This window comes from Poecilia latipinna, unplaced genomic scaffold (genome assembly GCF_001443285.1).
Source record: "Poecilia latipinna isolate Pla-1442-1.1 unplaced genomic scaffold, P_latipinna-1.0 Scaffold83, whole genome shotgun sequence".
NCBI classification, from domain to species: domain Eukaryota; kingdom Metazoa; phylum Chordata; class Actinopteri; order Cyprinodontiformes; family Poeciliidae; genus Poecilia; species Poecilia latipinna.
In genome coordinates this window covers 268164-279859 of record NW_015112699.1, presented here as the reverse complement: position 1 = coordinate 279859, position 11696 = coordinate 268164, and the positions used below count along the sequence as shown (strand labels likewise).

General features: G+C 37.7%; 1 protein-coding gene across 4 annotated transcripts in view; it reads right to left on the bottom strand.

Annotated features, from left to right (window-relative positions):
• Positions 1-8365: 8365 nt before the first annotated feature.
• Positions 8366-11696, bottom strand: part of col5a3a (collagen, type V, alpha 3a) — a 52225-nt gene continuing 48894 nt past the window's right edge. For all 4 annotated transcript variants that reach the window (XM_015020591.1, XM_015020599.1, XM_015020607.1 and 1 more), the window contains one exon: positions 8366-11584. In XM_015020591.1, coding sequence (XP_014876077.1) covers positions 11438-11584 — 147 coding nt within the window. In that variant the 3' untranslated portion in view covers positions 8366-11437. The remainder of the gene's footprint in view (positions 11585-11696) is intronic.

Sequence of the window (11696 nt, the reverse complement as noted above, 5' to 3'; positions counted from 1 at the left end):
TTATTTATTTATTTATTTATTTAAAGATTGTTGGGTTTTTTTTGGGCTGATCTCTCTTTTTTTTTCAATAAATTGGAAAAAAAAATCTTAATTTTTGGAGACATGTTGTCTGAAACTGGCATTTTCAGTGGAGAGGATCGCCATGGAAGAGAATGGTTCTCTGTCGGTCCAATTCCAATAACATGCTGTGAAGAACAGTGTGTAGAAGAACAGCACCTGTTGCCCCTTCGTGCCTGTGGAGCTCAGCGCTGCCCTCTATCAGTGCAGCACGGTACTTTCTGCCTCACCTGTCCAACACCACTACACATTTATGGCTGATCTGAAAGACTACAATGTCACACATTCATTAAATATCTTAGACAGACAGTGGAGCATTTGTGTGTGTTGTACATTTGTAATTAAACCTGCATGTTGGCACCAACTGCCTGAATAAATCAGGTTGAGGCACTTTTCTCATGGGTTTGAACATGCAGTGTGCATATTCAGTGATTTTCACCAAAAAATTTTTTGAAATCCTTTAGAAAACAAATTTATAGAACAACTGAAAAGCAGTTAGTAAGAAAGAAGCTAAAATAAATCTGTCAAAACCTGTAAAATGTCACCATTTGACATTTTACTGGTTTCCCCCTTTTTTCCTCCAAACGTAACTATGGTTACTAAAGTTAAACAATTCTGTTTTAGTTTCATCAGTCAACAGGACGTGTCTCCAAAAATTAAGGTATTTGTTCTCGAGTTCACTTGCAGAAAATTCCCTTCCTTAATTCTTGTTTACACTTGCATGCAATTGAACAGACTGCTTTGGCCACCTGAAAATTGTACCAATTTTCTTTTCTTTTTTTTTTTTTTAATAAAAGCTTAAATTATGTGACTGATAACTTCTAAAACAGGCAGAAAACATATTGTTTTGTCTCTCCTCTGTATTAATGTTAACACATTTACACCTCAGGCAAACCAGTTTGCCTATGCAGCTCACTCCTACTTGGGAGGATTTATGAAAACGTCCAGGTGCCCATGAAATGCTGTCACTTCCGATTCTCCGTGACAGAGTAAATACCATATCAATTTTATCACTAATACATGACAGTGTGCTTAGATGATTCAGAAAGAACAGGAGACAGAGGGGAAAAAAAACATAGAAGGGTGAAAGGGGAGGGAGAATGATGGAAAAAGAGAACGACAGAGTGAGCGGTGGAGAGAATATGGGTATTTCAACGCATTCAGGAATACAGGCGGGAGTAGCCAGACTCATTGATGTGAATGGAAACGATTAGTTTCCCTCCCTTTTCAGCTGAAGTCTGAGCCAGTGTAATCCCAGAGCTGAATCACTCAGTCTCTGTCTTTTGCTTGCTCTCTTTCCCTCTCTGCCTTGTCTGATTTATGGGAAAAAATCATTTCTATTGAGTGATGGGGTCATGCTGCTACACCGCTTTCTCTCACTGGCGCTCTCACTCCCTAACAAATCACACCAAACCACACAGCCGAATACAGATCTGCTCCCTGCTTTCCTGATCTGGGCTGAGACGGTTCATGAAGAGATACTGTGGCTGGTTAACACAGACTCCCATCCCTCATAACAGTTTAACACTTGTGAATGAGTGCGACTCTGTTTGTATGTTTCTTGATTCTTCATGTTTCTTATCCCAGTGAAGTTAAAAAAAAAAAAAAAAAAGGCACCACCGATATATTTGACTGGTGGGAGTGTCTTTGCTCTTGTAATTGCTGCCAAGCAAAATTACTTTGAATGGCAGTTGTAGTGTTTGTGGTGGTTGCCGTGGAGGTGAATGCTAACAGCTGCAGCAGACAGCAAATTGCATCCTGGTGTTTGCAGGTGAAGGGGGCATTCACAACAAGCTGCATGTTTAAATCTGGGCTCTCCGTCTGCCAGATAATCATCTGACACTCCCAGACACACAGGGCCTTGGGCTTCCAAATCACTGTGAGCTGCTTGTCCAAATGCCCAGGGATTTCTTTTTTTTTGTTGTTTTCCTCCCTCGCCTTCAGGCCATGTTTTTTTTTTTTTTTTTTTTTTAGTGCTTTACTAATGTTGGCTTTGTTGATAAGAGCTTCTGATGAGAGCAGCACCAGTGGAAATAATTCCCCCCCAACCTTTTTCTGAGATAAAGGAGCAGTGGATGGGACCTGGCAGTAGCTTTGCTTGCATGCACACTAATAAAAAAAAACTTCTGCTCAGCTTCAATTGCTCACGATTTCCCATCGCCACACGAATGCGTGTATGCAACATCGGGCGTTTTTAGCTCACGTTAAAGAAGATCCAAGTTATTCATCACCTCTTGCACAATGCAAGATGTACGCATGTGAACAGCATGCACGCTTATGCACACATCAGTGGCTCGGAAAATGTCTGTAGTTATCAAGCTGTGGCAGAACATTTGGAATTGGGTGGACATGCTGAGACCCAGGGAAGGACGCTGTTCTCGCTAAAATATGGCAATTCCTGCTGAGTGTCTCTAATTAATCTGAACATCTGTTTAATTTGTTTATATCTCATTGTGACTTTGTGACATGTGCAGCTTGGGTGAAGTCGGTGTCACAGAAACAGAAGAGCTGAGAAGCAAGATGAGAACAGAAAAAAGTAGTGGGGAGGGGGGGACAATATTTTTAAATACAGTACAAAGAGAGAGAGAGAGCTAGGAGCATATGACGGAAAGAGAGGGAGAGAGCTAGAGGGAGTGATGGAAAGAAGGGAGAAAAAAGATGGAATGAGAGACAAAATCTTCCAATCATCTGTCAGTCCAGTACACAGCAACTATGGATCTTGCTGCCTCTGGGTTGCACTAATGTACTCCTGGGCCTGAAAGTAGCTCATCAGTGCCAACTATAGACTCACAGCTCTGTTCGAATCATTAATGGGACACTGAACAGCAGAGCAGAGCTGGTTGAACGCTTTGCTCAAACGTATGCCTCTCACTTCCAAACAGTAAGAAAGGGCAGGTGACAGAATGTTGCGAGTGTGACACATAATGCTTGCACATCAGCATGTTAATGTAAGCGTGTGATAAAATAGATACAAGTGAAATGTTACTGCACACAAGACCTTCAATACTTTAAAAAACCCCCAAAAAAGACAGCTTTACAGGAGTGAAGAGTTCAGTGCTTGGTTGCATTTAATCACAAAACTAATTTGTGGTCAAATTAAATTAAATGTAATTGAAAAGTAACAGAAATCTATTCAAAACTTTTGTCTCGGTGGGGAGAGTATGTCAGCATGGGGTGGGGAACTCCATTCCTCCAGTCCTCAAGAGCTGGTATTCTGTCCGTGTTTTAGATCCTCAGTCCAACACAGCTAAAATAATAGCTAAAAGACCTCCTCAGGAGGTAATCAACACAATGATCTCAATTTATAAAGTGAGGTAACATCTAAAATGTTGGCCACCCATGCGGCACACTGTGCTGCCAAAAGTATTTGCTCACCTTCCCAAATCATTGCATTAAAGCGTTTCAATCACTTTTATGGCCACAAGGGCATAAAATGCAGCACACACACACACACACACACACACACACACACACACACACACATGCAGACTGCTTCTACAAACATTTCTGAACAAATAAATTCCCAAAAATGGTACAAATGCAGTACAAGTTCAGTCTTGCTACCTAATATTACATAGTGAGCTATTAACGATATTTTGGCCATTAAGTGGAACAGTTCATATGTACGCTGATGTGAATAGAGAGCAGAGGTCGCCATCTTTCTACAGAGTGAAGCGAAAGACCTCCAAACTTAATGCGACCTTCAGATTAGCTCAAAAATAAAGAGGCTAAGGAGATAAGTATTGAAGGTCTTTTATGCTTTCTAAAATGACAAATAATGGCCCTAACTATGTAGTCTGTTGTGACACATTTAGAGCATTTACACTTACTACTTAATATTTTTTGCCTCGAGAAGTACATCAGGCCTAAGTGGTTGCTAATAATGGAATCAAAATGAATCCTTTTATCATGTGAACTGCTGTGACTTTACTCACTGGCTGCAACCTAAAACAGAGACGAACACAAAATTAATTTCAATGAAGGGCTTTAAAGGGTTTTATAAGCTTGAAGTGGAGGCAAAAGCCTTAAAAATAGTAACATGGTCATTATTTAAGGCTCATTTGACTTTTACTTTTCACAGTATTTCCACTCCAATCACAAGGGATTCAAGTTATGAGAGGTAACTTAAAAAAAAAAAAAAAAACCGCTACAGTCCTTCATGTGTGATTAATAATTAGTTTGTTATCACCGTTTGATTCAGAGTTGTTAATGAAACACTTTATCAGTTATACTGCCCAATCTGATATTGAACTAATTTTTGTGTAACGATTTATTCATTAAACATTCCCCAGTCTGCTCTTTAGAAATGAATCATAATCTCATTACACTTTCAGGGAAAATTATTATTAGGAATGTGCTTGTCAATTCAGCATTTATCTTGTAATTTTTTTTCTCAATTGTTCCATAAAAATATATTTTTATTCTATTAGGAACTACCTTAAAATAATTATTCTAATTTTAATTATCAGATAGGTCATTCTACTTTGCCTTCTCAAACTTTTACGGTGAAAAAAATATGCAGTGTAACCACAGCATCTAAATCAAGTTTATGTCCAGAGTCCAGGTTTAGACTAAGCTCGCCCAAAACCTTTTATGTTGTTTTTCTGAGCAATTCAGAGTTAAGCTTGCTCGAGCTTGAAGTCACAGACAGATTTCCAAGCATTTTCCTTCAGGTTTTTGGTAGAGAGAATTTTCTGCTCTTATCAGCTATGACAAGTATTCCAGATCTTACAGAAACAAAACAGCCTCATAATAACACAATAACACCAACATTATGTTTGAATGTTGGTACAAAATGTATGTTTCCAACATACTTTCAGGTCCAATGGACAATATGTTACCAAATGCATTATTACTGTGTGATTATAAAACTTAAAGCAGCACTTTGTGTACTTTATATCTTCTTCATATCTTAAAAGACAAAGAGGAATAAGTCTAAAGGATTACTCATTGACTGTACATAGTGCATCTTTTGCTCTGGATTGTGTTCTTGTGAGTACAGATGAGCTAAATAATGTGCTAAGACAGATTAACAACAACAAAACTTCAGGCCCTGCTGAGTTAGATTCTGATTTATATGAGCAACATTTTAATCAATACTTGACTCTGGAAACATTTCAGATGTGTATGTAAGTTTATGTTCTGTGAAAATGTTAGACTCGATGTATTATGCAGCAGTAAGATTTGTATCTCCGTCTTGTGTTTGGTATGCATCACTGTTTCTGCTCGGCCTTCTTTCCACAGTTGTAAATGGGAACATTGGAACATTTATCTTTACAAGGCCATATTAGGCGTCTTGCCTATTTATTCTTGTTTATTCTTGATCCCTAGGAGTTGTAATCTTTGGTCAGAGACAATTATTTATGTCCATGACAATGTTCATTTCTCAAACACAAATTGCTTTTGGAGAAAGTGCCTTTCAAGTATTTCCACCTCATCTTAAATTTTATCACTTGCCTTGCCTGGCTTGTATGAAATATAAGACTGAGGTCTATTAGTGTGCTAAATGTATGTGCAGTTACTGGAGGATGCTAGTAATTATAGTGCTTTGCTGTAAATTGACTTTTATTTTCACATGTTTTATGATGGGTGTTTAACTTGTGTCTTTAATGTAGAAAAACACCTGAAAGTAAGCTACAAAACAAGACGGTACAAAAGTAAGCTTCCATATTTTCATTAAGTACCAAGCCAATCAGAATCGTTGCATTCATAGTACAGCACAAAAAAAAAAAAACAATTTTAAAAACTGGCTAAAAAAAAAAAAAAAAAAAAAAAAAAGTTCTTTGTCTATATTGTGTAAAAGATTCTTATCTTTTTCACACATTTGTTAAAACTGTCACTGTGTTTTGACAGTTTATTTTGAGGGAGATAATCTGTGAAAAGGTTGAGATCCTTTGCCTCCTCCTTGTAGTCCTACAGCAATCTTCAGGAATAAACCACTCAGGCAGAAAACAACCAATCAGGGCCAGGGGGAGGGTCTTAACTCTGTCAATCACTTATGCACATGCTGCTCATACCCTCCTCACAAAAGAGCATGCCATCATTGCTCAAGCTGGTTAACATGGTCACAGATTACAGTAGATAAACAGTTTTCCTGTAATGGTAAGTTGTTTCTTCGTTGTCTCTCTTAGCACATTGAGCAGCGCATGTGCAAGCATGATTGACAGCGGTAAGATCTTATGGTTACCCCATGACACAACTGCTGCATTTTTCTCCATTTGTGGATAAGAGCTATCAGTCATCTGTTGGAATCAAAAATGACATTTTGTAAGTATTTCAAGTCCAATGGAATAGAAATAATTTTTCTCTTTTTTTTATTGCTTTACATTTGGGTATAATGTGATATTTTAGCCTACTTCATTATGTTGTTATTGAATTTCTTGATTTATGATTGCTGGATGTGGCTGGGTTGATGAAACTGAACCAAAGAAAACTTGGTCATTGGCAATTAATTGGATTAATTGGATGTTGCTCCCCTTAATCAATAAAACACATATTTTCAAAACTTCACTTAGTATTTCCTCAGCATTGTCTGATATTGAAATATGTTTGATCTGAAACTGATCTGAAAGGGGGTAAATATTATTTTTTAAATAACTTTGGATAGAACCAACAACAACAAAAATAATAATAATGAATGAACTACTACAAAACCTTCCCTGGTTTTAGGACAGATTGAGCAATGATCGATAACTTTATTCATCCAAAGCTTTCTGTCTTTATGTTGTGGATCTAGTAAGTGTTTGTCCAAAAAGCTTATTTACTCATATTAGAGCAATTTCACAATGCCCCTCAAAGCTTTTACGGAAATGAACCGTCAGATCAGATGGATGAAGGGCTCCTCTTACTTCACAGGCTGCACGTGTTTGAAATGCAAAGCTTAATTGTAAATCCATTACAGTTTTACAGCTCTCTGAAATAATTTTGGAACATATCACTGCATAGATCTGGGCTGGGAATTTCCCACACAATATACACGTGTAAACTTTCGATTTGTGAAACTTTTGATCCGCAATGTCACAGGAGTGGTGGAGCGATATTTTTGAATAAGAAAAAAGGCCATTGCATTGTTGAAATACCATAGTGCCAATCATTCTGTGCTTCTGCTATTATTATTCAAAGGTGGTGGAAACAGATGACCTTTCCTGGCCAAGAGCTTAGTCTAGTTACATTCAATTTAGTCCAAGAGGGTGAAAACAAGAAAAGAAAACATGGTAACCTTTACTTTGACATTGATTCTAACCTTGAACAATGGTCCTTAAAGGACATGAAAGCCTCGACTTGTGCCAGGATCTGGGGCAAGAGAGCAACGCCTGCGCTCGTGTGCATGTAAACATGCATGTGTTGTGCTTGTGCACTGGCAGGAGTCTGACAAAGTGTTTTTGTCGGCTTCAAACGAGGATCTCTAGTCTTAAAAGCTCTTTCTATCTTCACTGGCAAGACCACAGAAGCATTTCTTATCTTCAGTCATTTCATTACAGACATGGCTGTTTGTTCTCACCATTCATCTTCAAATACGTCCCTTCCATCTGTCTTCTTACCGCCTTTCCTCTTGAGGACTGAAACAAAGCTAATTGAAATAAATGAACTGGGGAGCAAATCAGACTTCATTACATCGATTGTGTGGGGTTTCTGATTGCAGCTTGTTGAGTGAATGTTCCAGAGCTCATTGGTAATGAAGAACTACACTGTCGCAACAAATTGCAAGCAGTCAGATTCTGACTGACTGGATGTTTTTTTTTTTTTTTTTTTTTTTTCCCAAACTTGCTCTGTGGTTATTTGATTAAAAAAAAGAAAACAGAAGAAAAACTTGTAGTCTTATTTGCACATCAACTCTTGAAAAATACATTTTATTGCAGGCAACAGGCTGTTGGATAGAAAGTCCAAGGAAGAACTGTACAGTTTATAAATTTAATACAATGAACACTATACACAAGAGGGGCAGTGCTTGACAGGGTCAGGAGGGGGAAAACAACTGTACTGCACAAACGCCATCAAACAAACATAACAGCAGGATGGAATAGTATAATTACACATGCTGTTTAAGCACTCTATTGTTTGAGTCAGAGGAGGTAGTTAAGCACTGAGAAATGACACTTGCTTGAGATAAAATTGGCTATAACAATGTAAGTCACAGGCATACTGTATGTTATTTCTACATTATCTCACTGCTCCGTTTGCCAATCCAAAGAACAATATTTAATCCAGAATGTAGAAACAGAGTCTTTAGCTCTTAAAATGCAAATATACTAGAGTTTGGAGATGTAAAAAAAAAAAAATGAGACTTTGATCAGCCATTTAATTTTTTCCACATATACTGTAACATGTATCCTGTGCAATTACAAAGGGGAAAAAAATATAAGAAAGAATGTAAAATGGAAAAGCTGAGCTAACCTTGTTCCACACTATTAAGCGAATACTCAACTGAGCATTTGATTCAATTTCAGGAGTCAGACTTCGTGAGTTAACACCTATTATCAATTACAGTGAGTCTGACAAAAAATGAGAAACAGATAAAATGTTTGGAAAAGATTTTCTTTGCATTTGATTATTTTAATCCTAAAGTTAAAACTCTAGTTTGCAAACAAGTTTCAAAGGATCAAAGGGATGTTATTGTAAATGGTATCAATAAGGAGAAGCATGTAAAAAAATAATGTATTAACTATAATATTGCACAATAAAGGTTAAAAATGAGGAAATATGGTTGTGTTTTAGATGAGACAACATTTCTTACTCCAAATAAATATGATTAAAGACGGTCTTCTTTGAAACAAATGAAAGAAAAAATATGATCTGATAAAAAGTATAACTTGTCTTTAGATAAATCTGAGTATTTTGCCAGTGGTTGGTTTCTGCTAGGTAGTTGAGAAAGAAGAGATATGTCATTTTTTTGGGATCACAGTGAATTATGCCAAAAATGCACTGGCATCACTCACTGTGATGCCAAGTGGATTACAATCTGTCAGCCTAATAGCACAATTGCCAAAGTCCCTTTTTTTTTTTTTTTTTTAAAAAAAGGACTTAGGCAATTATGCTATTAGGCTCACGAATTATAATGGACAATTGTAACCCATTGTCCATTACAATTGTCCATTGTAACAGATAATGGGTTTCATCCATTGTCTGTAACCCCTTACAGAGTGGTGGGGAGTTGGTGCCTGAGGTGGGGTCCACCAGTAAATTGCAGGGCACACAGAGACACACAGGACAAACAACCATGCACTCACTGCATGCAAATCAAGGACAATTTAGAAAGATTTGAAAGTCTTGCTTTTGGACTGTGGAAGGAAGCTGGAGAATCCATGCTTCCGGTTTAGACTAGGGACAACATGCAAACTCCAAGCAGAAAAACCCCAGGCTTCAAACCCAGGACCTTCTTGCTGCAATGTAACTGTGCTTCCAACTGCACTAATATGCAGCTCAGCATATATCCAAATGTTAAAGAAAAGAATGACCGTCATATGGAGAAAACGAAACTGTGGATGTTCTCACCAGAATCTATAGAAAACTTTTGAGCATAAACATTTGGGGTGACCTAAAGAATGCTGCATACAAGAGATATCCTCACATTCTTAACCTACACCTGCATATTTTGGGCCTGTGGCAGGAAGCCAGAGTGCATGGAGGGAACCCACACACGCATGACAAGAATATGCAAACTCTCGTTCAGAAAGGCCAGCAGTTTTTCTGCTGCAAGGCAACAGTGCAAGCAGCTTTTCCATCACTTATACAACCAGGTGCACTTTTATATTTTCCCCCTTCAGATGGATTTGATTTTTTTTTAATTCATAGCACAGGATAAATGTTACATTAGAAGGAAGTAGTTCATTTATAACAGTCTCAGTTCTGACATCAAAAAACCTGATATTTCAAGGCAAATGCCAAATCTTTGCGAGCCATTGTGCGTTACCTTCACAGTGACAATTAAAATGTGGTAGTTTCCAAATCAGATTATGTTTTTATGTTCTATACGTTTTAGTTTAAAGAGATTGTTGTTTTAAAGATACTAGGTTTTGCTCTGGAAATCCCTGGAATATCAAAAATTGCCTTAAAAGTGGGTTTTCCCCTTAAGAGCAATCAACCATGTTGCTCCAAACTGTTCAGTCTCTCTCCGCCGGCTGTGTGAAAATGACACAATCAGCCAGGAGATGTGCAAATAAAACGGAAATCCGTAGTCCCAGCCCTGTTTGAGTGTCTTGTGCTGCTGAAGGAACAATAACCTCTCATTCTCCAGTCCTATAATCGTGCCCACAGAGACGCACAAACATCGTTACACAAAAATAACAGAATTATCTGTAGCACCACAGAAGAGCAAATTGTGCCTGAATAGCAATGCTGTCTGTCCAAAATTCAGCATGTGAACAAGAGAAAAGAAAGGAAAAAAAAAAAAAAACTGAGTTAGGCAATGACAATTAAACAGGTTATGTAAGCAAAAGATGCATACAATGTTTCTTGGTGTATAGCTTTCTAGTTTAGACTAGAGAACATTATTATCGACATGCTCTTAGTTTGTCTGTTAATGTATTTTCATTCTCAGTGATTATTTATCTCTGCTAAATGAATGTTGCTCTGATGCAAACAAAACTCTGGTCGGCAGAAACACGACAGACTCGAAACCTCCATTAGGAAGGCTATGGAGGGAAGCAGCCCATAAAGGAAAACAGCCTTATTCGGTCAAGTAAGTGTTGGGTTCAATAGCTCACTGCACCTAATGAATACACAACATGGTAATTCACTGAGCAAACTGCAGTTAAAGGGTAAAAAGGACAATTTATCATCTCTGCACATAGAAATTTAATTACAGTGCTGGTGTCGAATTAATATGCTCTGCTGATTCACAACTGCTTTGCAATTGTCATTATTGAGAAATGCAAACATGCAGATGAGTATTGCAATTCAGATTTATTCAGTCTTGGATTTTGCAAAAAGCTAGCAGGCGGGCATATTGTTTATCTGAAAAATCCAAACTAACTGTCCCATGCTGCAGTAAAAAAAATAAATAAAATAAAATCCTTACTGCACACATCCTTGTGGTTTATGACTGCTACTGCTTCTGTTTTCTGCAGCAGAGTAGTCCTTCTAAATCCAGAGAGTCATTTATAGCCTACAAGAACATATTTTAAAGAAATTAAATATTTTTAAATGCAATAATTCCCTTTTGTCCTCACTGCCGCATATTTTTTTTCTTGCTATTTTCCTTACTGTTAGAAATTCACAAAAATATTACAAAAAAAAAATGCTGACGAGTCTTAAATAATATACCAGAATCCCACAACAAAAAACTTGACACTGTGTGGCCAGCCCAGTATTTTTGTTGTTCTTGTTGCTGTTGTTGAAATCATACTGTGAAGGTCTTCTGTGTTTGTGGCTCTCGATGGGTTTAGCCGTTGAAGCAGACTTGTCCAACTTGGAATCCAAACTTCTGGCTGTTGCTGCCAAAGTCTGCTGGAGCAACATCTATAACGGGGAGCAGTTCTGCAGAGGGGGAGACGATCTCTAAAATAGTCCTTTCCTGGCCTTTGCGAGACTGGAGAAGAAAAATGAAAATCATTATTAGCATCCGCTTGGGTTAATTTCACTAACCAGCCCCACCCCTCCCCCCCTTTAGCTTGAATCACTAATTAGGTTAGGGATTTGAT